Raw genomic sequence first — 24619 nt, 5'->3', positions numbered from 1 at the left:
AGTGAATGACCAGCGCTCTCTCCCACCCTCAATACCACGACTGAGGTGAGACCATTGAGCAAGGCATCGAACCCCCAACTGCTCCCCGGGCGCCGCAGCAAAAAAAAAGGCTGCCCACTGCTCCGGGTGTGTGTTCACGGTGTGTGTGTGTGTGTGCACTTGGATGGGTTAAATGCAGAGCACAAATTCCTAGTATGGGTCACCATACTTGGCCACAAGTCACTTCACTTATGGCACAGTGGCCACTCCCTCAGACATAGGCTTTAGGTAATGTAAGAGTAATGGGCTCAGCTGATAATAACCTACAGTCCGTGATGAACACCTATGAAGAAATTATATCAGATTATTTTCCCAGCTGTACTCTAGATATATTGGAGGAGACAGAGAACATCATCAGCTCTTATGGAAATAGAATACAGAGAATGTAAAATGAGAATGAGAAAAAAGCAGCCTGTCAGAAAGTCAGAATGGAAGAAAGGAAGGTAGGATGGTCAAAGAAGACAGAAACAGAAAGGGAGAAACATCAGAGGAAGAGAAATATGAAAGGGAGGAACAATGAATGAAGGAAAGAGGACAGGGGATTAAGAAAAAATAACATGAATAAACAGAAGAAGCAACAACGTAAGGGCAAAATGATGAAGGAATGAAATAATGTAGGATTGTTTTTAATTGTTTCTTACTGATATTGGCAAATAACATTATCTACTTTTATACAAAATCACTTTTAATATACATTTATTATATCAGTATGTTAACAAATCAGTTGACTTGAAACTTAACATCTTTAATCTTCCAAGATTCTGAGGACATTCTGAAGATAGTTTGAGGACATCGTTATTTACTTTGAGGTAAGAAGTAAGACCACTTAGAGGTAAAAACCAGGAGACATGATTACATGTATAAAAGCTACACAAAGTTTAATTTTACAAAAAGGAACAGAAAGTGGATGTGGGTTGGTGATACTGTGCTCAAAGGGTTTTCTTTTTCCCTTTAATGTTAAGGCTGACTGGAAAAGGAAAGTGTGACGTTCTGTGGTTGTCACAGTGTTAAAAAATAGTTTAAAAAAGGAGAACTAATGTTTCTTTGTATTTGATAGTTCTGGATACACTTTAAGCATCAAACCCTCAAAACCCTATTCACTTTCTAACAAAGCTTGATAAAGTCATCAATCTATAATCAATTTAACATTTCCAGTACAGGTTGGGAAGAGTATGAACCCTTGTTTAGTAACTAGTAGATCCTACTTGAGCAAGAAACAACCTGCACCAAACATTACCTGGTTACTACAGACCATTCACTTCTTATAAAACTGTTTCAGGTCATTGATATTATCTCAAATCATCTGATGAACAGCTTTCATCATGAGAGATATTGTCATGTGACAGTATGACTTATTCCTTAGTTTTGTTTCCTTTGTTCCATCTGCAAACAAAATACTTAAAGAGACAAAAAAAAAGACAATTAAAAATAATCTTCAGGAATAAGCAGAAGTGGGTTTACATCCATATTTATAAGCTTTAACAAATCACTGGCTTTCTTGGAAAATCCATAAACCCTCTCAAACCTCTACATCATGAAGTATTCTCTGTTCCAGTTGTGTGCTGCTGTACAGCCCGAGCAGAGAAAGCATACAGGAAGGGGTTCACACAACTATTTATGAAAGTCAGAGCTGCAGTAATATTATCTCTAGCTTCTGCAGATCTTAACATACTGTCATTCCCAAGCAACACAGCAATGATGAGCACAGTGTTGTTGATGTGAAATGGAATCCAAAAAATAAAGAAACATGCCACAATTCTTGTCACCAGCTTTGTCATTAAGTTACTGCTAAAGAAAGCTGAGTTATTAACTCCCCGGTAAAGGTGAAAGTAGAAATAAAGCACTATGGGGAATGAAACCACAAATATTATAATCTCCCAGATTAAAGTAGCCACTCTTTCAACATCATTACGATAGTGTAGTCTGCACTGAAGGTGTCCTTCCCTGTCCAAGGTTGGAGTGCGTTGTACAAGAGCATAGGACGATAATACTCCACTTAGAATCCAAATCCCACTCACAAGGATCTTCTTTCCTTTTCTGCCAAGCTTGTTCCATTTCTGAGGATGTAGCACTTGCATGTATCGCTGTACACTCATCAAAATCACACACAGCATGCTGCAGTACAGGCTTAAGTACACCAAATAGGAGAGAAGCTTACACAGGACCAAGCCAAAGACCCAGCCATGCAGAAGAGCCCAAATCCAAACTGGCAGAGAAAGCAGAGTGAGCAGATCTGATACGGCCAGGCTTAGCATCAGTCTCGGGGTGAAACTGTCTCCCTTCAGCCATCCAGCAAGACGTACCATTACTGCTATGTTAGCAGGGACTCCCAGTATGAAGCAAACTGACAGCACACTACTCCCAATCAGGTTTTCAGTTGAGACAGGAGTGGTGAGCGAGCTGTTTGATGAGTTGAGCTGCTGCATGGTTAGATGCTCTGTTGTGGCTTGGAGGAAACTCGAGCTAATGAAGTAAGCAGAAGTGTAAGTTTTGGTGGTTTCTAATGTTGATAAAGATAGCATTTATGATGAAAAAGGTATGCTTCCAGAAATCATGGTAAGAAAATATCCAGCAAGGTATTTTGCAGTTCTGAATGCATCTGTTTTGACATTATAAACCAGTTAATCTTTATATCAGTGTTAAATTAATTGCAAAATCTACATGATGAAATGGCAGTGAGTTAGAGTTACTTTTCAATCACTCATTGCACATAAATTGCTACTTGTAGTTTGAATAGTGCTGATTACATCAAGGAGCAAGCCCTAATAGCCTAATTTAATCACTGTTCATACAAGGATCAAAAGGGGTAATGGGTGATTCACCTGTTCCCCCTAGTTGAGATAGAACAACCCTATTTTGAATGTGATGCCCCTAAATGAAGACAAAAAAGGGGCCAACCAAACTTTCAGCAGCTCTAGACAATTTATCGTATATGGAGATTGCTTTGTTCTAGGGGTCACTTTGTCCCATAATGTTTTTTTTTTCCAATGGGGCACCCTGACAGATTAAGCACAGTTCTCTCCATAGAGAGAGCAGTCTCATGCAGCACACCAAGGCTGTTGCATCAGCAGAACATTAGGAAAAAACATCAGGGGCAAGAATGAGGCTATGACATTACAAGCACTGACTGGGAAATTTTTGGTTTTACTTCCCACCTGAACTTCTTGAGCTGCTCCATGTGCTCATCTCAGGAGAGGGTCCTCCTTTTCCACCAAAGCTTGCCTAAGGAATTTTTTTACAAACCCCACATACTTTGGGACGTAGCTCATTTAAGCTGGTGGCAAAACTCACATGCATAAAATCTCTCCTTGCAAGGACTATCCCGAGGCAAACCGGGTAGACATCATGATGATCTTTATCATGCAGACTAAATTCACAGCCCCAAGGGCGGGGACAACTTCCTTAAAGCCCAAGTAAGGTTAGATTGCAACCTCATACTCGACAACTATTACCAAGCTAAACAGCAGCTAGTTTAAAGACTGGCAACCAAAAAAACAGTACTCAATGGTATACCAACTCACCAAGGTGAGGATGTGAGCCAGACATGCAAAGTTTGAAAGGGAACAGAATGTTTTCACTATCTGTTTAGACACACACACACACACACACACATTATATAGTATAATGTAATACACTCTACATATATTAGGGGATGCATAGATTAGTCAACTAGTTAACTAACACATTCACTCGTCGCTGCTGTGGGGAGCTGTTGACAGCAGTGGAAAAAACAGTGAGGCCAAAGGTAAGGAGGAGCAGTCAGGCAGTAAAGAAGGCAGGCAAAGTCTACTTTATCAGACTAGATGAAGCAATTCTAAGTCAACTGCACAAGAATTCAGTGGGATTTTTTTCTTCGGCTTTTATGGCATGTTAACATTTTGATATCGCTTTGCATGAAGTGGAGAGGTACGCATGAGTCTGTTTTTTAATCCCACTCCCGGTCTCAAAGGAATTCCTCCCCCAGGTATTTTCATTGTCCTTTAAAGCTAAATAAATTTAAATGAAACCCTTGCACTGTGCCAATGAATTCTGTTGTGACCAGGGTACTTTCAGAGCTGCACGTTTGCGACTATGGCTTTTCCTCCACGTTTATTTCCCTGAGCCATGTGGCTGAGTGATTCACTAATAATAAGTTAGACCCTTATTAAGACAGATTGAATTTCCAACACAAATTCTGCAATGGTACTCTCCCCTTTCCAAAATTTAATATTAATTTTTTTTTAAAAAAAAAAAGCTCCTGATAAGGATCAGTCTGTTTTCCCATCAGTTTCCTGTTAGTTACTGATGTCGTCATTGTGGGGCCCTGGGTTGCCTGGTAGGAAAACCTTCAGGTGGCATAAGCTGCACTTTTTGAGGTGTACATCGTCTCTCAAGGAAGCTTGTGATTATCTGTATGTATTTGTGTGGTGGTATGATGCACCACCTTGACTGATTAGGCAGACTTTTGGTAATTTGATCTGTTTCCTGTTGTCTGTTCTTTGTGAAGATGAGGTCAAAGCCAAACTCCACACTGGTGGATGTGATGAGAATGGAATCGTTGGCAGATTTGTAGAAATGAGACAGGACCATCTCAGACAAGTTGAGTTTTTGTAGTTAGTCAGAACTGACAGAGAGCCTGATTAAAAAAAGGGGGGGGGGGGGGGGGGGTGTGTGTGAACTGTAAAAAAAGATAGAGTGGTAAGATATAGAAGGAACAGGCATGGAGAGAAACAGAGAAGAAACTGGGTGGAGAACAGACTTGAGACTTCGGTACAAATCCCACCCATGTAACTGGCTTAATACCAGACAAGCCAGAAATGTACAGTTACTTCAAGCACCTTTGGATGCTATGAAAATGGCAAAGAAAAACTCCCTGAGAAAACATGAGGAAGAAACCTTAAGAGGAACCATACTTAAAAGGGAACCCATTGTCTTCTGGGTGACACCAGATATAGGGATAATAAATCATTACAGTATACAGGTGTAAAAGAGTAAAGGCAAACAGTACTATATATGCTGAAGGCAGTGTTAATTCCGTTGACGAAATATTTTCGTTATAATTTTCGTCAACGACAAGTTTTCACTGACGAAAACGAGACGATAACTAAATAAAAATTAAGTGATGATGACGAAAAGTATAATTAAAATATATTGACATTTTCGTTAACTAAAAAAAACGAGGGACGTTTTAGGAAAAGATCCAATCAGAATTAATCTTGGTGCGTGGTGCAGTAAAATTAACATACTGATCCACCTGGCGACGCGGGATGCGAGTACACGATATCATCTTGCATACATTGGGTGTCTGTCTGACTTAAACTATAATGAAATGGCAACAGCTGGGAGAAAAAGAAGAGAAGATATATGGGTCAATTTCACGTTTGATGTCAAGACAAACAAGACCTTGTGTAAACCGTGTGGAGCGGAAATCGCTGGTAAAAACACAACAAATCTAAAGCGACATCTGCAAGGGAATCATTCTGAAATTCATGCAAAGGTAAGCACGACATTTTTGCTAATGCTATTTTGTCAGCTTATCTGAGTCAGTGTGCTTTTGCATAACTGAAACAGTATAGCCTCTCACTGACCTGTACTAACTAGAGAAGTGACTCTGTTAGATCATACGTTAAAAGTTGACATGCTAAAGATAATAAATGGTATTTGTTGCTGTCCTCAAATTGAATCGGTTATGTAACAAATTGAAGAGTGCACATTTGAAAAAAATGTTCATTTTTATTTAATGTAAGATAGTGATGTTACGTTTGTAAACAAATCGGCCTTTTTAAGTTTTAGGTAGGCCTAAACGATCTAGTTCACTTAATGCATTTACTCATATTTGTCGTTCACTAATCTCCCTCTTTGGCATGACAGTACAGCGCCGTATGTGCACAGGCGCAGCTCTGTCAGTTTGTGGCACGTTCATGAACGAAATGAGCAAATCAGTCATCAAAATGTTAATCAATCTTGTTTAACAAGGCAATACAAAGATCACTGAACGCAGCCCCACATTTAACATAATCCTAGATTTATGTGTTATTTCTAAATGCAAAAGCTGTTCTCAGTGTTTTTAGGCACAATTTATTTGTGTCTTGGTTGAAGATTTAAGGATTTAACAAATATAATGTTTGTTAAATAATGTTTTCATATGTTTGATAATGTTTTCACCACAAGAGGAGTGAAAGGAGTAGAAATATAGTACAGAGACTACTTGTGCATGTGAGCATCATAGAGGGGAGTGAGACAGAAAAAGATTAAACCTGATTTGTTCCCTATCTTTCTACTTCACAGATACAAAAGACCTCAAATGAGAAGGATGGGCCGCTAGTACATCCCAACAGAGTATTTCAGCAGCTCTTTTTAATGCATCAAAGTACAAAAGTGACTCTAAAGAACAACAGACTAAGGAGGAGGCCATAGCAAGATGGATTGGCCACACTGGATTACCCATCATGACAATTGAAGATGAGGATTTTATCTTAATGATGGAGACAGTAGACAGGAGGCTGACTGTTCCAAAGAAAAGTAAAATAAGCAATCTGATTGACAAACAATATGAAGATGAAAAACAAAAATTCAAAAAGAGACTGTCTGCTGTCAGGAAAATATCTATAGGCATTGACTTGTGGACAAAAAAAAGGACTATCTGCTTCATTCCTTGCCATAAGTTCATGCTACGTTTGTACTGAGCAAAATAAACCTGAACACGTATTATTAAATCTTGAAGAAGTAGCCCACCCACACACTGCACAGTCAATCAAGGCATGTGTGGACAAATGTTTGCAGGAGTGGGAAATACCAAAGGAAAAGATCTTTACAATTATAACAGACAATGGAAGTAATATGGTGGTGGCATTTAAACAGATCACAGCAGAAGAAGAAACCAGCTCTGGCTCTGAAGACTCCCCTGTGGTGGAAAATGACTCTGATTCGGAAACAGATGATGACCTGCAGTGAGCGTGTTTTATTTGTTATTCTTTTACATGATAGTCAATGAATATGAGATGATGAAATATTGATACTGTGTGCTCTAGAGGTGTATCTTATTCTTTTCATTTTTACAATGTATTTGTAATGTCATGTAAAAGGATTTCCATCATGAAGATTTAAATTTGAGGGTTAAAATTGAAACTTGTACTGTAGTTTATGCTTATTTGGTTGTATTTCTCTTATTAGGTATCATCATGTTGACTTGGACAGAACACCATGTGTGGTGCATACCTTACAACTGGTGGTAAACATGTTGCAGAAGGAGGCATGTGTCAAAAGAATCCTTGATAAAGCAAGGTCAGTGGTAAAGCTGTTTCATAAGTCATCCATTGCAACACAGAGGATGTTGGACATGTGTGGCCTTACTGTTGTAAATGACTGCCTTACACGCTGGTCAAGCACATTCAACATGGTTACACGACTTCTCAAAGTGAAAAGTCATGCATGGGATGGGACAGATTGCTTCCAATTGAATGGCAAAAGCGTACATCTTTGCATGAGCTACTGCTGCCTTTTGCAGAACATACCAAAACACTTCAGAGTGACACTATTTCCATGTCCCTGGTGGTCCCAGCCCTCTATGATCTACTCAGCCACCTTACTGACTTTGAAAAGAACACTACCTAGAGAGACCTTTCCACTCTTGCACAGAAAATGAAAACCAGTGTGAACCAGCGTTTTGCTTGGCTCTTGGATCCAACTGATGAAAAGTTCTCACCACTTGCAGCAGCTACCTTTGTCAACCCTACTGTCTGTGAAACTTTAGTTGATGTGGCTGATGACAATATTGAGGAACTTCTTAAACATGCAGAGGAGTATGTGTTCAAAAAATCCACTCTGCTACACACACAAGATGAGGATCAGTCTGAAGATGATGCAGAAGAGGAAAATTCTGAGGAACCAGAAGATGCACCCTCCTCATCAAAGCTGCCAGTCTTTTGATTTCTTTCAAAATGCTGCAGAAGGCCTAGACAGCAGACCTCAATGACCAGCATGAGGGAGCACATCAGAAAGTATAAGGAAGAGCTTTCACAGCAACCCATCACTGAAGAAACAGGAATAGACTTTTGGTTGGCAAAAAGTGACACTTTTTATCACAGGTTGAAACCTTTTGCTTTAGACCTGTTGGCTATGCCAGCTTCTCAAGCCTTTGCAGAAAGGGTTTTCAGTGTCACAGGTGACCTAACTAGAGGTCGGCGCAATAAAGCAAGGGTCACATTGGCACGAAGTGCTTTCCTTAAAATGAATCGAACCAAATAGAACTGTTGTATTGACTGCCACTGATAGCACTTCTTATAGCAACAATATGCACATTCTCACTGTATGTTTACAGGTCTGTTAGTTTAATTTGATATTGACCTCTACTGTCAATGCTGAAAATAAGATGAGTTGGTTTTTAGTTCCATGCATTGTTGGCATTGTAGCCTAGCAGTTTTTATTTTAATATTGAATTAGCACCAACATACTAGTTTGTTCTGTTTTGTTGAGGTGTAAGAAGGAAGGAGCCGTTTCAGTACATTTGCTGTTTAACATATTCCTTATGATATAAATAAACTGTTTATTATTAACATAGAACTGTTGATTCAGGTAATTTTTTCAGGTTATACAGTATTTGCAATGGCATTACTGCCAAATACAGTTTTTCTTTTTATTATTTTGGAGTTGCACTTTTGTTTTAAAGAATGAAGAATGTCATATGCAAGTTATAAACAATGCATATCTAATTCTTGGTCTTTTATGGAAAGGCTATATTCCATATATTTAATGAGACTTGGTTTTATTTAATTTTAAATTAGAATATTTTGTATATTACTATAGTTTAACTAAATTACACTTAAATTAAACCCAATATATTTTAGTCAACTAAATCTACAGTAGATTTAGTCGACTAAAATCTTATGCTATTTAGTCGACTAAAACTAGACTAAAACTAAAACAAAGCAGATGACTAAAATATGACTAAAACTAAAATTGCATTTTTGTCAAAAGACTATGACTAAAACTAAATTAAAATCTGCTGTCAAAATTAACACTGGCTGAAAGGATGTTCAGTATGGGTAGGGGAGAGCTGGCACAATCAGAACGTTATTTAGTTTCAGTTATATTACACAACAGTGATTTAAATTATAGACTTCGTACTATCCACATACCACTATGCATATGTTTCTGCTTCCTTTATTATATGCAGGCTTCCCCCACATTATCAGTGAGTGCTATACATTTTCACTGAAAAGTCTGGGTCAAATATAATACCACTAAGAAAACTAAAATCCAAAAAAAATGTGATATGTGATATGACTTTGAGGACAGCTTGGAAAATATTAAGTAAATATAAGACATTACGCAAATGTGGAAAAAAGCATGGTTTAACCATAATTCTTGGAATTACATATGACAATATTACATCCTTATGACAATATTACAACTTGTGCTGCAAGTTGCACACATGCTTTCCCACAATTTTGCTAAGGGAAGTAGCATTTACAAACGCTGAGAACTTTATGGTGGTTTATAGCTCCAGGTGTAAGCATTTATGAATGAAAACCCCTTTCAGTTTTGATCAAGAATATATAAAGTCAGCAATATAAAGTACACAAACAAACTAATAAACAAACAAACTGAAAACTGTACAGACTGGAAAAAGTATGAACCCTGAATATACTTCAGTGAGCAACAACGTACACCAAACATTTCCTGTGTTAACAGCTCTCTTCAGGTTCTGTCACAATTTCTCAACTGGCATAAGGTTTGGACTTTATCTTTAGTTTAAGACTTACTCCTTTGTTTCAGGCCATTATACCAAATTTTATTAGGTAAAGAAAGCAGACTAAATCTACTTTGTTAGTCTGAAAATATTTCAGGCTGGATGAAGCAATTCTAAGTCAACTGCACAAGAATTCAGGGGGATTTTTTTGTTTGGCTTTTCTTCCTTAGCCATTTACCAGCACAGAATTTAATGGGTGTGTGTCTTTTCTTTCTCAATGCTGGCAGCTTTCACTACTCTTAACAGTCTGAGCAAAATGCTGTACAGTTATAACATGTTGCAATTGTGCTGAAAGTTGCACCCAAGCTTTCTCACAATTTTGCTAAGGGAAGTAGCATTTACAAACGCTGAGAACTTTATGGTGGTTTATAGCTCCAGGTGTAAGCATTTATGGATCAAAACCCCTCTCAGTTTTGATCAAAACTATATAAAGTCAGCAATATAAAGTACACAAACAAACAAACGAACTGAAAACTGTACTTTTAATCAATGTTGAATTGAACACATTTAACCTTTACAGTGCAGACCGGAAAAAGTATGAACCCTGAATATTCTTCAGTGAGCAATAACCTACACCAAACATTTCCTGGAAAAATCCTATGTTAACAGCTCTCTTCAGGTTCTGTCACAATTTCTCAACTGGCATGAGGTTTGGACTTTATCTTTAGTTTAAGACTTACTCCTTTGTTTCAGGCCATTATGCTTTAGCATTACCCAAATTTTTTTAGGCAGATTAAAAGTTTAAAAAAAATATACAAAAAAAAAAAAAATACATTCAATGATTCAAACCTCTACATCATGAAGTAACTAAGCATTTTCTGTTCCTGTTGCTTGCTGACGTACAGCCCGAGCAGAGAAGGCGTAAAGAAAGGGGTTCACACAACTGTTAATGAAAGTTAGAGCTCCAGTAATATTGTCTCCTGATTCTGCAGATTTTAACAGATTGTAATTCCCAAGCAACGCAGCAGTAATGATCACAATGTTGGAGATTTGTAACGGGATCCAAAAAATAAAGAAACATGCCACGATTCTGGTCACCAGCTTTGTCAATGACTGACTGCTAAAGAAAGCTGAGTTATTAACTCCTCGGGAAAGATGAAAGTAGAAGTAAGTCAGTGTGGGGAACGAAATCACAAAAACTGTAATCTCCCAGATTAAAGTAGCCACTCTTTCAACATTATTATGATAGCGTCGCTTGCACTGAAGGTGTCCTTCCATATCCAAGCTTAGCGTGCGCTGTACGAGAGCATAGGATGATAATACTCCACTTAGGATCCAAATCCCACTCACAAGGATCTTCTTTCCTTTTCTGCCAAGCTTGTTCCATTTCTGAGGATGTAGCACTTGCATGTATCGCTGTACGCTCATCAAAATCACACACAGCATGCTGCAGTACAGGCTTAAGTACACCAAATAGGAGAGAAGCTTACACAGGACCAAGCCAAAGACCCAGCCATGCAGAAGAGCCCAAATCCAAACCGGCAGAAAAAGCAGAGTGAGCACATCTGATACAGCCAGGCTTAGCATCAGTCTCGGGGTGAAACTGCCTTCCTTCAGCCATCCAGCAAGACGTACCATTACTGTTATGTTAGCAGGGACTCCCAGTATGAAGCAAACTGCCAGTACACTACTGGCAATCAGATTTTCAGTTGAGAAAGGAGTGGTGAGCGAGCTGTTTGATGAGTTGAGCTGCTGCATTGTTAGATGCTCTGTTGTGGCTTGGAAGAAACTCTAGCTAATGAAGTAAGCAGAAGTGTAAGTTTCGGTGGTTTCCTTTGTTGATAAAGATCGCATTTATGATGAAAAAAGGTACGCTTCCAGAAGTCATGGTAAGAAAATATCCAGCAAGGTATTTTGCAGTTCTGAATACATCTGTTTTGACATTATAAACCAGTCAATCTTTATAATATATCAGTGTTAAATTAATTGCAAAATCTACATGATGATCTACAGGACTGAAGCTGAAATGGCAGTGAGTTAGAGTTACTTTTGAATCACTAGTTGCACATACATGGCTACTTGTAGTTTGAATAGTGCTGATTACATCAAGGAGCAAGCCCTAATAGCCTAATTTAATCACAGTTCATACAAGGATCAAAAGGAGTAATGGGTAATTCACCTGTTCCCCCTAGTTGAGATAGAACCACCCTATTCCAAATGTGATGCCCCTAAATGAAGACAAAAAAAATATACCAAGGGGCCAACCAAACTTTCAGCAGCTCTAGACAATCATATATTATCATATATGGAGATTGCTTTGTTCTAGGGGTCACTTTGTCCCATAATGTTTTTTTCACAGCAGTGGAAAAAACAGTGAGGCCAATGGTAAGGAGGAGCAGGCAACCGGTAAAGAAAGCAGGCTAAATCTACTTTGTTAGTCTGAAAGTATTTCAGGCTAGATGAAGCAATTCTAAGTCAACTGCACAAGAATTCAGGGGGATTTTTTTGTTTGGCTTTTCTTCCTTAGCCATTTACCAGCACAGAATTTAATGGGTGTGTGTCTTTTCTGCCTCAATGCTGGCAGCTTTCACTACTCTTAACAGTCTGAGCAAAATGCTGTACAGTTATAACATGTTGCAATTGTGCTGAAAGTTGCACCCAAGCTTTCTCACAATTTTGCTAAGGGAAGTAGCATTTACAAACGCTGAGAACTTTATGGTGGTTTATAGCTCCAGGTGTAAGCATTTATGGATCAAAACCCCTCTCAGTTTTGATCAAAACTATATAAAGTCAGCAATATAAAGTACACAAACAAACAAACAAACTGAAAACTGTACTTTTAATCAATGTTGAATTGAACACATTTAACCTTTACAGTGCAGACCGGAAAAAGTATGAACCCTGAATATTCTTCAGTGAGCAATAACCTACACCAAACATTTCCTGGAAAAATCCTATGTTAACAGCTCTCTTCAGGTTCTGTCACAATTTCTCAACTGGCATGAGGTTTGGACTTTATCTTTAGTTTAAGACTTACTCCTTTGTTTCAGGCCATTATGCTTTAGCATTACCCAAATTTTTTTAGGCAGATTAAAAGTTTAAAAAAAATATACAAAAAAAAAAAAATACATTCAATGATTCAAACCTCTACATCATGAAGTAACTAAGCATTTTCTGTTCCTGTTGCTTGCTGACGTACAGCCCGAGCAGAGAAGGCGTACAGAAAGGGGTTCACACAACTGTTAATGAAAGTCAGAGCTCCAGTAATATTGTCTCCTGATTCTGCAGATTTTAACAGATTGTAATTCCCAAGCAACGCAGCAGTAATGATCACAATGTTGGAGATTTGTAACGGGATCCAAAAAATAAAGAAACATGCCACGATTCTGGTCACCAGCTTTGTCAATGACTGACTGCTAAAGAAAGCTGAGTTATTAACTCCTCGGGAAAGATGAAAGTAGAAGTAAGTCAGTGTGGGGAACGAAACCACAAAAACTGTAATCTCCCAGATTAAAGTAGCCACTCTTTCAACATTATTATGATAGCGTCGCTTACACTGAAGGTGTCCTTCCATATCCAAGCTTAGCGTGCGCTGTACGAGAGCATAGGATGATAATACTCCACTTAGGATCCAAATCCCACTCACAAGGATCTTCTTTCCTTTTCTGCCAAGCTTGTTCCATTTCTGAGGATGTAGCACTTGCATGTATCGCTGTACGCTCATCAAAATCACACACAGCATGCTGCAGTACAGGCTTAAGTACACCAAATAGGAGAGAAGCTTACACAGGACCAAGCCAAAGACCCAGCCATGCAGAAGAGCCCAAATCCAAACCGGCAGAAAAAGCAGAGTGAGCACATCTGATACAGCCAGGCTTAGCATCAGTCTCGGGGTGAAACTGCCTTCCTTCAGCCATCCAGCAAGACGTACCATTACTGTTATGTTAGCAGGGACTCCCAGTATGAAGCAAACTGCCAGTACACTACTGGCAATCAGATTTTCAGTTGAGAAAGGAGTGGTGAGCGAGCTGTTTGATGAGTTGAGCTGCTGCATTGTTAGATGCTCTGTTGTGGCTTGGAAGAAACTCTAGCTAATGAAGTAAGCAGAAGTGTAAGTTTCGGTGGTTTCCTTTGTTGATAAAGATCGCATTTATGATGAAAAAAGGTACGCTTCCAGAAGTCATGGTAAGAAAATATCCAGCAAGGTATTTTGCAGTTCTGAATGCATCTGTTTTGACATTATAAACCAGTCAATCTTTATAATATATCAGTGTTAAATTAATTGCAAAATCTACATGATGATCTACAGGACTGAAGCTGAAATGGCAGTGAGTTAGAGTTACTTTTGAATCACTAGTTGCACATACATGGCTACTTGTAGTTTGAATAGTGCTGATTACATCAAGGAGCAAGCCCTAATAGCCTAATTTAATCACAGTTCATACAAGGTTCAAAAGGAGTAATGGGTAATTCACCTGTTCCCCCTAGTTGAGATAGAACCACCCTATTCCAAATGTGATGCCCCTAAATGAAGACAAAAAAAATATACCAAGGGGCCAACCAAACTTTCAGCAGCTCTAGACAATCATATATTATCATATATGGAGATTGCTTTGTTCTAGGGGTCACTTTGTCCCATAATGTTTTTTTCACAGCAGTGGAAAAAACAGTGAGGCCGATGGTAAGGAGGAGCAGGCAACCGGTAAAGAAAGCAGGCTAAATCTACTTTGTTAGTCTGAAAGTATTTCAGGCTAGATGAAGCAATTCTAAGTCAACTGCACAAGAATTCAGGGGGACTTTTTTTTGTTTGGCTTTCCTTTCTTAGCCATTTACCAGCACAGAATTTAATGGGTGTGTGTCTTTTCTGCCTCAATGCTGGCATCTTTCACTGCTCTTAACAGTCGGAGATGCCTCTGCAGCAAAATGCTGTACAGTTATAACATGTCACAATTGTGCTGAAAGTTGCACTCATGCTTTCTAACAATTTTGCAAAGAGAAGTAGCATTTACAAACGCTGAGAACTTTATGGTGGTTTATAGCTCCAGGTGTAAGCATTTATGGATCAAAACCCCTCTCAGTTTTGATCAAAACTATATAAAGTCAGCAATATAAAGTACACAAACAAACAAACTAAAAACTGTACTTTTTATCAATGTTGAATTGAACACATTTAACCTTTGCGGTGCAGACTGGAAAAAGTATGAACCCTGAATATACTTCAGTGAGCAATAACCTACACCAAACATTTCCTGGAAAAAAATCCTGTGTTAACAGTTCTCTTCAGGTTCTGTCACAATATCTCAACTGGCATAAGTGTCAGGACTGGGAATCGAACCCCGCTGTCCAGTGTGACAAATGGACTTTTTACCGTTGAGCCACAGGGGGGTGGAGAACCAAAGATGCAAACGCTTGCTGAGGTGGTGCACAAGAATTTATTAAAAAAATCAAGAAAATAACAAGGGCAAAAATGGGGAGAACAAGAAGGCAGAAAGATCACAAAAACGGAGATGAGGCAGAGGAACAGAGAACAGCCCAAAACTAAACAGAGGAACAAGGAACAAAAAACAAGGCTAGGGCGCTAAAAAAAAAAAAAACAAGAAATTTACTCGAGAAATGCAATGCTAAAGACAACAGGGGCTTAGGATACAACAATAACCAAGCGGGGAACAAAGGCAAAATGGACGGCTTAAATACAGAGAACGGGAACAAGACACAGGTGAAACCAATGAAACCAATTACAACAAAGGAAAACTAAGGCTGGGCGACATCTAGTGGGGAAAAAAACATAACAAAAAACACAGAAAAAAGGACCAAAACTCTGACAGGACCTCCCCCCCTAGGAACGGCTCCTGATGTTCCTTCCCGAAGACTCGGGCAGGTGCGCATGAAAGTCCCGAATGAGCCCGGGGTCCAGGAGCGTTCCTCAGGGCCATAGCCTTCCCAGTCCACGAGATACTGCCGGGAGCCCCGTACTCACCGGACATCCAGGATTCGGTGGACTGTGTAGGCAGGCTGGCCGTCGATGATGTGCGGAGGGGGCGGTTTACCTGGCACAGAGAAGGGAGAGGACAAAACAGGTTTTAACAAAGACACATGGAATGTGGGGTTAATTCTTAATGACCTAGGAAGAAACAACTTATAAGTGATGGGATTGACTTTCCTGGCAATCCTGAAGGGTCCGATGAACCTCTGGGCCAACTTGCGGGACTCCACCCGTAAGGGAAGGTTCTTGGTGGAGAGCCAGACGATGACTGGGGCGCAGAGTAGGGGCCGGTCTTTGTCGTCGGTTCGCCTGCCGTTGGTACTGCTGCGAGGTTCTCAGGAGCTTAAGTCTGGCCTTTCTCCAGATTTGGCGGCAGCGCTTGAACTGTCGAGCGGAGGGAACAGCCGTCTCCACTTCTTGCTCTGGGAACAGTGGAGGAGCATACCCAAACTGGCACTCAAACGGGGACATGCCTGTGGTTGAGGGGCGGAGAGTGTTGTGCACATATTCCGCCCACATGATGAAGGTGGACCAAGAGGACGGGTTGTTGGCAGCCATACACCTCAGGGTGGTCTCGAGATCTTGGTTGATTCTCTCCATCTGACCTTTGGATTTGGGATGGAACCCAGACGATAGGTTCACGAAGGCCCCCAAAGAAGACTCAAAGAAGGCCCACCAGAACCGCGAGGACAATTGGGGTCCCCGATCAGAGACGATGTCCTGTGGTATGCCAAAGGAAAACATGAGTGATGATCAGCTCCGCCATTTCTTTGGTGGTGGGTAGTTTGGGCAAGGGGATGAAATTCACGGCCTTGGAAAACCGGTCAACAATGACCATGATGGCCCAAGCACGTAGTCTGGCACAACACACCCCAACTGAGAATTGTCTCCGTGGACCAGTCGACGTGCGGGTTGTGCTGGAGGAGCCAGGGGTACCCAAGGATGATGGGAATCTCGGGAGACTCGATAAGGTAGAAATAGATTTCCTCCTGGTGCTGGTGGACGGCCAGCCGAAGGGAAGAGGTAAGATGGGTTATTTCGCCAGAGGCTAGCGGCCTACCATCCAACGCTGTGGCAGTCATGGGAGCAGGAAGAGAGTTCCTGGGGATCTGGAGTCTCTGGGCTAGGGAAATGTCCATAAAGATCCCAGCAGCGCCGGAGTCAATTGCCTGGAGTAGGTGTTGCTGGGAAGGACCAGCCCGGAGTCAGAGGGGGCGGCAGTGCGAGTTACTGCCGTGACAGTCCTGCCTCGCCTGTACGGGACTGGGCGTTTCCCGAGAGCTCGGAGCAAGAGGTACGGAAATGGCCAGACCGACCACAGTATAAGCAACAATGTTCCCGCATGCAACGGTTTCGCTCCGCATGGGAAAGGCGGGCCCTGCCCAACTGCATCGGTTCTGAGGGGTCTTGGGGATCAGAGCGCCCCTGAACTGCAATAGGGCTGGCCGGCTGGGTGGGAGCATGGGTGAACCCAAGATGCAAACGTTGGCTAAGGTGGTGCACAAGAATTTATTAAAAAATCAAGAAAATAACAAGTTCAAAAACGGGGAGAACAAGAAGGCAGAAAGATCACAAAAACGGAGATGAGGCAGAGGAACAGAGAACAGCCCAAAACTAAACAGAGGAACAAGGAACAAAAGACAAAAAACAAGGCTAGGACGCTAAAAAAAAAAAATACAGAAAAAATTTACTCGAGAAATGCAACGCTAAAGACAACATGGGCTTAGGATACAACAATAACCAAGCGGGGAACAAAGGCAAAAGGGACGGCTTAAGTACACAGAACGGGAACAAGACACAGTTGAAACCAATGAAACCAATTACAACAAAGAAAAAGTAAGGCTGGGCGACATCTATACAGAAATCTATACAAAAACCATACAGAAAAAAACACCAGCTTTGTCAATGACTGACTGCTAAAGAAAGCTGAGTTATTAACTCCTCGGGAAAGATGAAAGTAGAAGTAAGTCAGTGTGGGGAACAAAGCATAGGAGATAATATCCCACTCACAAGGATCTTCTTTCCTTTTCTGCCAAGCTTCTTCCATTTCTGAGGATGTAGCACTTGCATGCATCGCTGCACACTCATCAAAATCACACACAGCATGCTGCAGTACAGGCTTAAGTACACCAAATAGGAGAGAAGCTTACACAGGACCAAGCCAAAGACCCAGCCATGCAGAAGAGCCCAAATCCAAACTGGCAGAAAAAGCAGAGTGAGCAGATCTGATACAGCCAGGCTTTGCATCAGTCTCGGGGTGAAACTGCCTCTCTTCAGCCATCCAGCAAGACGTACCATTACTGCTATGTTAGCAGGAACTCCCAGTATGAAGCAAACAGACAGCACACTACTGGCAATCAGGTTTTCAGTTGAAAAAGGCAGAATACAGTCTGAAACCTGACAGAACCCTATGAATGTCTCCTGACAGTCCCAGCTGGACGATCAGGGTGTTGGGTGTGAAAGTCCCTAATGAGGTCCTTGTCCAGGATATCTCGGGCAGGAACTCCTCCGGACCATACCCCTCCCAGTCAACAAGGTGCTGTAGGGCTCCACCGCGGGCTTTGCGGGAGTCTAGGAGACGATGAACAGTGAATGCAGGCTGACCCTCGATGATACGGGGTGGTGGTGGTGGTTTAGGGGTTTAGGGGCAGGGGCTAGAGGGCAGGAGACAACTGGCCTTAACAGGGACACATGAAAATGTTGGGTTGATCTTCATGGAGGCAGGCAAACGAAGCTGATAGGTCACAGGATTAATCCTTCAAACTACTTTGAAGGGGCCCACAAAGCGAGGGGCTAGCTTGCGAGATTCCACCTTTAGGGGCACATCCTTGGCAGAAAGCCACACACTCTGTCCTGGACGAAGGGTAGGTGACAGTCTGCGCCTACGGTTAGCCTGAGTTTGCTGCTGCCGAGATGCCTGTTGAAGGTTGTGCCTTCAACAGATGCCTGTTGAAGGTTGTGCCGAGCTCTTTTCCAAATCCGACGAACCCGCTGGATGAACTGCTGGGCAGATGAAACCCCTATGTTGGTTTCTTGTTCAGGGAACAGTGGCGATTGGTAACCAAACTGGCACTCAAAAGGGGACAGGCCTGTGGATGCGGAGTGCAGAGTGTTTTGGGCGTACTCCGCCCAGGGCAGATGAGAAGACCAGGAGGTGGGATTGGATGCCACCAAGCACCGCAGCATTGTCTCCAGGACCTGGTTGATCCATTCCATCTGACCATTAGATTGAGGGTGGAACCCAGAGGACAAGCTGGCGGTGGCCCCAATCAACTTGCAGAATGCTTGCCAGAAGCATGATCTGAACTGTGGCCCCCGGGTCAGAAACAATATCCTGTGGTAGACCATAGACTCGAAAAATGTGTGTGCATATTAGTTCAGCAGTTTCTCTAGCAGTTGGAAGTTTGGTCAATTGCAGAAAGCGACAGGCCTTAGAGAACCGATCAACAATAACAAGGATAACTATATTACCTTGGGACGAAGGCAGTCCGGTAATGAAGTCAAGGGAAATGTGGGACCAAGGCCATTGGGGAATGGGCAGAGGACGCAGCAACCCTTGAGGGCAGAGGTGTGAATCCTTGCTTTGGGAACAGGTCTGGCAAGCAGAGACAAATGCCCTGATATCCTCCCTGATGGTGGGCCACCAGAAGTGTCTCTGCAAGAATTCCAGGGTCCACTTCGCTCCCACATGGCAGGTGAGAAGGGAGGAATGACCCCACTGTAGGACCTGAGAACGGACAGAATTGGGAACAAAGAGACAACCAGCAGGAACCCCTACAGGACCGGACTCACCTCGCAGGGCCTGTTTAACTACAGTTTCTATTCCCCACCGAACCAGAACAATCTAGGTGCTGGACAGAATGGGACTTTCATAGGACGAGGGTCTTCTTGGAGGAAAAGTTGAGACAGAGCATCTGGTTTCTGGTTCTCAGAGCCTGGGCAGTAGGAGAGGATAAACTGGAATCTGTTAAAGAAAAGGGCCCAACGGGCTTGACGTGGGTTAAGTCGTTTGGCCTGCTGGATATGCTGGATTTTTATGATCAGTCCATACCACAAAGGATGTTGGGCTCCCTCCAGCCAGTGCCTCCATTCCTCCAGAGCCAGTTTCACTGCGAGCAGCTCCTTGTCTCCCACATCATTTACATTACATTTACATTTATGGCATTTGGTAGACGCCCTTATCCAGAGCGACTTACATTTAATCTCATTTTTTTTTTTTTATACATCCTTTCAGAAGGTGACAATCTGTGAGAAAAAAAAGGCACAAGGGTGAATCCCATTATCAGCCCCTCTCTGTGACAGCACCGCCCCTACCCCCAGATCTGAGGCGTCAACCTCCACAATGAAGGCCCGGTTAGAGGCAGGCTGAGACAGGACAGGGGCAGAGGTGAATCTGTGCTTGAGCTCTTGAAAAGCGTCATCTGCTTCTCTGGTCCAGACAAATTGATTATTTTTCCCTTGGTGAGTGCAGAGAGAGGGGCGGCCACAGAGCTGAAGCTGCCAATAAACTTCCTGTAAAAATTAGCAAAACCCAAGAAACGCTGTACCTCTTTGATGGACCTGGGTTGCGGCCAATCCTGAACTGCTGTGGTCTTCTTAGGGTCCATCTGGATACTCCCCTGTTTAATGACAAAACCAAGGAAAATCAACTACAGAGGAGTGAAAGTGGCATTTTTCTGGTTTGACATAAAGGTGATTGCTTAAGAGCCGTTTGAGAACCAGGTCAATACCACAGTCATAAGGGCGATGAGGTGGTAGGGAGGTGGCTTTTCCTTTACTAAAAACCTTCTTAAGGTCCATGTATGGGGAAGGGACTTGAGATAAATCTAGGAACTCGGGAGACTCAGCAGGTTTGGGAGCTGGTGAGATGCTAGGAAAGTGGCAGGTAACAGAACATGTGGAACCACACTCAGGTAGTACAGGTAGACCAGTTAATGTGAGGATTATGATAAGTATGTCAGGGGTAACCAAGGACTACTGGAAACTAATGGCAATGGATGAGGTAGAATTGCATCTTCTCCTGATGTTGCTGAGCAGACATAAGCAGCGGAGTCGTACTCTGGCAGACGCTGCCTTTACCTAGGGGCTGACCATCAAGGGCAGTAACAGACAAGGGAGAAGGCAGTGGAGAACAAGGAGCTTGAAGTGAGTGGGCTAATGAAATGTCCATAAAGTTGCCAGCAGCTCCGGAATCCATGAGAGCCTTAAGATGGTGTACTTTAGCTTTACCCCAGGATATAGTGATAGGCAAAAGAAAGCCTGGACTGGAGCAAGTGGGAGGGGAGGTAGTTACCGTCACAGCCCTCCCTGTGCTGGATGGGGTCGGGCTTTTCCCGACAGCTCTGGACAGCTATCACGAAAATGGCCTTGCTTTCCACAATACAAGCAGCATCTTTCCCTCATATGACGTTCACACTCTGCGGGAGAAAGGCGGGTGCTCCCCAATGGCATGGGTTCAGGTGTTTCTCGGAGTAGGTGAGAGTCCCCTTGTGGGTTGAAGTGGAGTGGGGGTCCAAAATCAGTTACAGAGGTGTGTGGGAGGGCACGGGCGAGAGCCCTTTCCCGCAGTCGGTTGTCCAGGCGAAGGGACATCTCAATGAGATCCTCCGCCACACTTCCAGTCCCCTGGCAGATGCTCAGTAATTGTATAGCAGCTTCACGGCCACTGGAGGGGTGGTCAAAAACTCTCCGAAACTCCTCTTCAAAAGCCTTGTAACTACAGCAGAATGGGGGCTGCTTTGACCATACAGCAGTGGCCCAGGCCTGTGCTTTGCCAGTGAGAAGAGTGATAATGTAAGCTACACGGGAGCAATCAGTGGGGAAGGAGGAGGGCTGAAGCTCGAAGGTAAGTGAACACTGGGTCAAAAATCCTTGATAGTCACTACAATTCCCATCGTATCACTGAGGGGCTGGGAGACGAGGTTCTGCAGTCACTGAGACCGGGTCTGAAACTTGCGGATGAAAGGTGGCAGAGATTGGTGGGGTCGGAAAGGCAGAGGAAGGGGCCTTAAGAGCTTCGACTTGTGAAGAGAGTTGTTGCAAAGTAGTGAGCATATCACCCAAAGTCTGATCATGTCTGACAAGCAAGGCTTCTTGACGTGTTAATTTGTCCTCATGGTGACATACTGTAACGTCATGACTGGCTACTGCAGCTAGAGCATTCGGCAGGATATCCAATGAGTCTCTCTCCTCTGCTGGGTCCATGCTTATGGCTCAGCCTTTCTGTCAGGACCAGAGCAGGATTCGAACCCAGGATCTCTGGGTATATTTCTACTGATGGAGCTAAACACAGATGAGAGGATCCAAAAGCAGAGGCTGGAAGAGCAAAAAATGACAAGAAAAGTCAGTAGGGTGACTTGTAGCAAAAGGCAAAAAATCCAAAAGGGAAAAAAACAGGCAAGCAAAAAACTCAAACAACGCAACGCTCAGAAGACATCAAAAATAAAACACAAAAGCTAGGGCAAAAATTCCCAGAAGGAAACAAAATACAAAAAACAGGGCAAAGATCCAAGGCAGGATTTTATTAGTCACAGTCCAAAAGAGTAAAGAACTAGCAAGGTAGTCATACATGACAAAAAGCAGAAGAGCAGGGCAAGGCGAAAACCAAGGCAAAGACTGAGCAAAGACTCTAACAAACAGGGCAACTTAAGTACACAGGAAAATGAGACACAGCTGAAATACATTAACTAGTCTGGAGCTCTAATAGTAAGTCCTCAGGGTCGCCATCAGGTGGCCAAAAGGCAGAATATAGTCTGAAACCTGACAAAAGTCAGCAATATAAAGTACACAAACAAACAAACAAACAAACAAACTGAAAACTGTACTTTTAATCAATGTTGAATTGAACACATTTAACCTTTACAGTGCAGACTGGAAAAAGTATGAACCCTGAATATTCTTCAGTGAGCAATAACCTACACCAAACATTTCCTGGAAAAATCCTGTGTTAACAGTTCTCTTCAGGTTCTGTCACAACATATCAACTGGCATGAGGTTTGGACTTTATCTTACTCCTTTGTTTCAGGCCATTATGCTTTAGCATTACCCAAATTTTTTTAGGCAGATTAAAAGATTAAAAAAACATACAGAAAAAAACAAGACATACAATCACTCAAACCTCTATATCATGAAGTAACTAAGCATTTTCTGTTCTAGCTGTGTGCTTTCGTAGGGGTTCACACAACTGTTAATGAAAGTCAGAGCTGCAGTAATATTGTCTCCTGATTCTGCAGATTTTAACAGATTGTAATTCCCAAGCAACGCAGCAGCGATGATCACAATGTTGGAGATTTGTAACGGGATCCAAAAAACAACGAAACACACCACGATTCTGGTCACCAGCTTTGTCAATGCCTGACTGCTAAAGAAAGCTGAGTTATTAACTCAGCAGAGTGAGCAGATCTGATACAGCCAGGCTTTGCATCAGTCTCGGGGTGAAACTGCCTTCCTTTAGCCATCCAGCAAGACGTACCATTACTGCTATGTTAGCAGGGACTCCCAGTATGAAGCAAACAGACAGCACACTACTGGCAATCAGGTTTTCAGTTGAGACAGGAGTGGTGAGTGAGCTGTTTGATGAGTTGAGCTGCTGCATGGTTAGATGCTCTGTTGTGGCTTGGAGAAAACTCTAGCTAATGAAGTAAGCAGACGTGTAAGTTTCGGTGGTTTCCTTTGTTGATAAAGATAGCATTTATGATGAAAAAGGTACGCCTCCAGAAATCATGGTAAGAAAATATCCAGCAAGGTATTTTGCAGTTCTGAATGCATCTGTTTTGACATTATAAACCAGTTAATCTTTATAATATATCAGTGTTAAATTAATTGCAGAATCTACATGATGATCTACAGGACTGAAGCTGAAATGGCAGTGAGTTATAGTTACTTTTTGTGGTGAGTCATGTAGTTGGTTTATATTTTAAGGCTAAAATGGCACATTAATTGTTTCCGGTAGGGTTGTAACGAGTACGGCGTGGTTTACTCATTGCGTGATTGGCGTGTGTATATATTCTGGGGCATGGGGCACTGCCTGGTGTGCGCCATAGCTTGGGGACCGCCCACTTCCGGTAACGCTGCTGCGTTGATGGTATGTGCTGCTTGGCTACTAGGTTAACGCTGACTGGAATAGTTCATGCTCTTGATTTGTATTACTTTCTTAGTTAATAGTTTTTGTTTTGTAGGATTAATTGTGGCTGTGTGGGTTGTCTGCTGTTTTCCCCTCGGATTGGCTCTTTAACGTGTTGGAAAATCTTTGGCCTCCGGGTGCGTATTTTAGGAATTCCAACCATATCGGCAAAATGACGGTAGGTGTATGGGTCATTTAATGTTAATGTAGTGCACTGTAAAATGTTTCTTTCTTTTTTTTAGGTAGAGCTGCCCATATTTGAAGATTGGTGTTCCGGATATTTAATCAGGATTGCAGGGCGGTATCCAGTGGTGCTGCTGTTTTGCTCCCTGTTTTGCTCCCTGTTTTGCTTTGCGTATGTTTGTCCACGCTGTTGTGCTTTATTTGCTTCCGGTGTGACGCGAACTGCGCTACCTCGTGAGACTTGTGCGAAGTGGGTTGTGTTGTACCGCGTGTGTGACATTGTACCGCGTCATTTTGCGTGGAGTTGGTAGACTTTGATTTTTCTCCTTTTGATGATTTTCTGTGACTTCGTGTCCAGGCTTGTAAACCCGTCTTCCAATATTTTAACTGAGTCCCATTAGTGTTCCTTTTGATGGTGTAATGATGGTTCCCTGTGCCTAACAGGGTGGCGTAGTCGGTGTAATTGTTTTACTAAATTTGTATTTCTGGTTAGCCTGTTCCGCCATAATTTGGTGTGACTGGCTGTAGTGATCAGATAAAACTATCACTGCTTAGACTGCTTTGCCACATTTTGAATCACTCATTGCACATACATGGCTACTTGTAGTTTGAATAGTGCTGA

General features: G+C 42.2%; 3 protein-coding genes and 1 pseudogene across 3 annotated transcripts; all 4 read right to left on the bottom strand.

The window, feature by feature from the left end:
• Nucleotides 1–1282: 1282 nt before the first annotated feature.
• On the bottom strand, nucleotides 1283–2465 carry LOC113536856 (leukotriene B4 receptor 1-like). Its single transcript, XM_026930984.3, has one exon. It carries the CDS (start codon nucleotides 2463–2465, stop codon nucleotides 1572–1574), a length of 894 nt encoding a protein of 297 aa, XP_026786785.1. The 3' UTR covers nucleotides 1283–1571.
• Nucleotides 2466–10234: 7769 nt separating this feature from the next.
• LOC128317324 (leukotriene B4 receptor 1-like) lies at nucleotides 10235–11609 on the bottom strand. Its single transcript, XM_053229096.1, has one exon. The coding sequence runs from the start codon at nucleotides 11465–11467 to the stop codon at nucleotides 10577–10579; it is 891 nt and encodes a 296-aa protein (XP_053085071.1). The 5' UTR covers nucleotides 11468–11609; the 3' UTR covers nucleotides 10235–10576.
• A 1263-nt stretch (nucleotides 11610–12872) lies between these two features.
• On the bottom strand, nucleotides 12873–13913 carry LOC113536857 (leukotriene B4 receptor 1-like). Its single transcript, XM_026930985.3, has one exon. The coding sequence runs from the start codon at nucleotides 13761–13763 to the stop codon at nucleotides 12873–12875; it is 891 nt and encodes a 296-aa protein (XP_026786786.3). The 5' UTR covers nucleotides 13764–13913.
• Nucleotides 13914–17261: 3348 nt separating this feature from the next.
• LOC128317304 (leukotriene B4 receptor 1-like) lies at nucleotides 17262–23286 on the bottom strand (annotated as a pseudogene).
• Between the last annotated feature and the right edge of the window lie 1333 nt (nucleotides 23287–24619).

The sequence above is a fragment of the Pangasianodon hypophthalmus genome, chromosome 24 (assembly GCF_027358585.1).
Source record: "Pangasianodon hypophthalmus isolate fPanHyp1 chromosome 24, fPanHyp1.pri, whole genome shotgun sequence".
Classification (NCBI taxonomy): domain Eukaryota; kingdom Metazoa; phylum Chordata; class Actinopteri; order Siluriformes; family Pangasiidae; genus Pangasianodon; species Pangasianodon hypophthalmus.
This window is presented reverse-complemented; position numbering and strand designations above follow the sequence as displayed.

What these genes read in the sequence shown, in the direction of transcription:
- LOC128317324 (XM_053229096.1), bottom strand. Translation starts at nt 11,467, where the DNA reads ATGCAGCAGCTCAACTCATCAAACAGCTCGCTCACCACTCCTTTCTCA.
- LOC113536857 (XM_026930985.3), bottom strand. Translation starts at nt 13,763, where the DNA reads ATGCAGCAGCTCAACTCATCAAACAGCTCGCTCACCACTCCTTTCTCA.
- LOC113536856 (XM_026930984.3), bottom strand. Translation starts at nt 2,465, where the DNA reads ATGCAGCAGCTCAACTCATCAAACAGCTCGCTCACCACTCCTGTCTCA.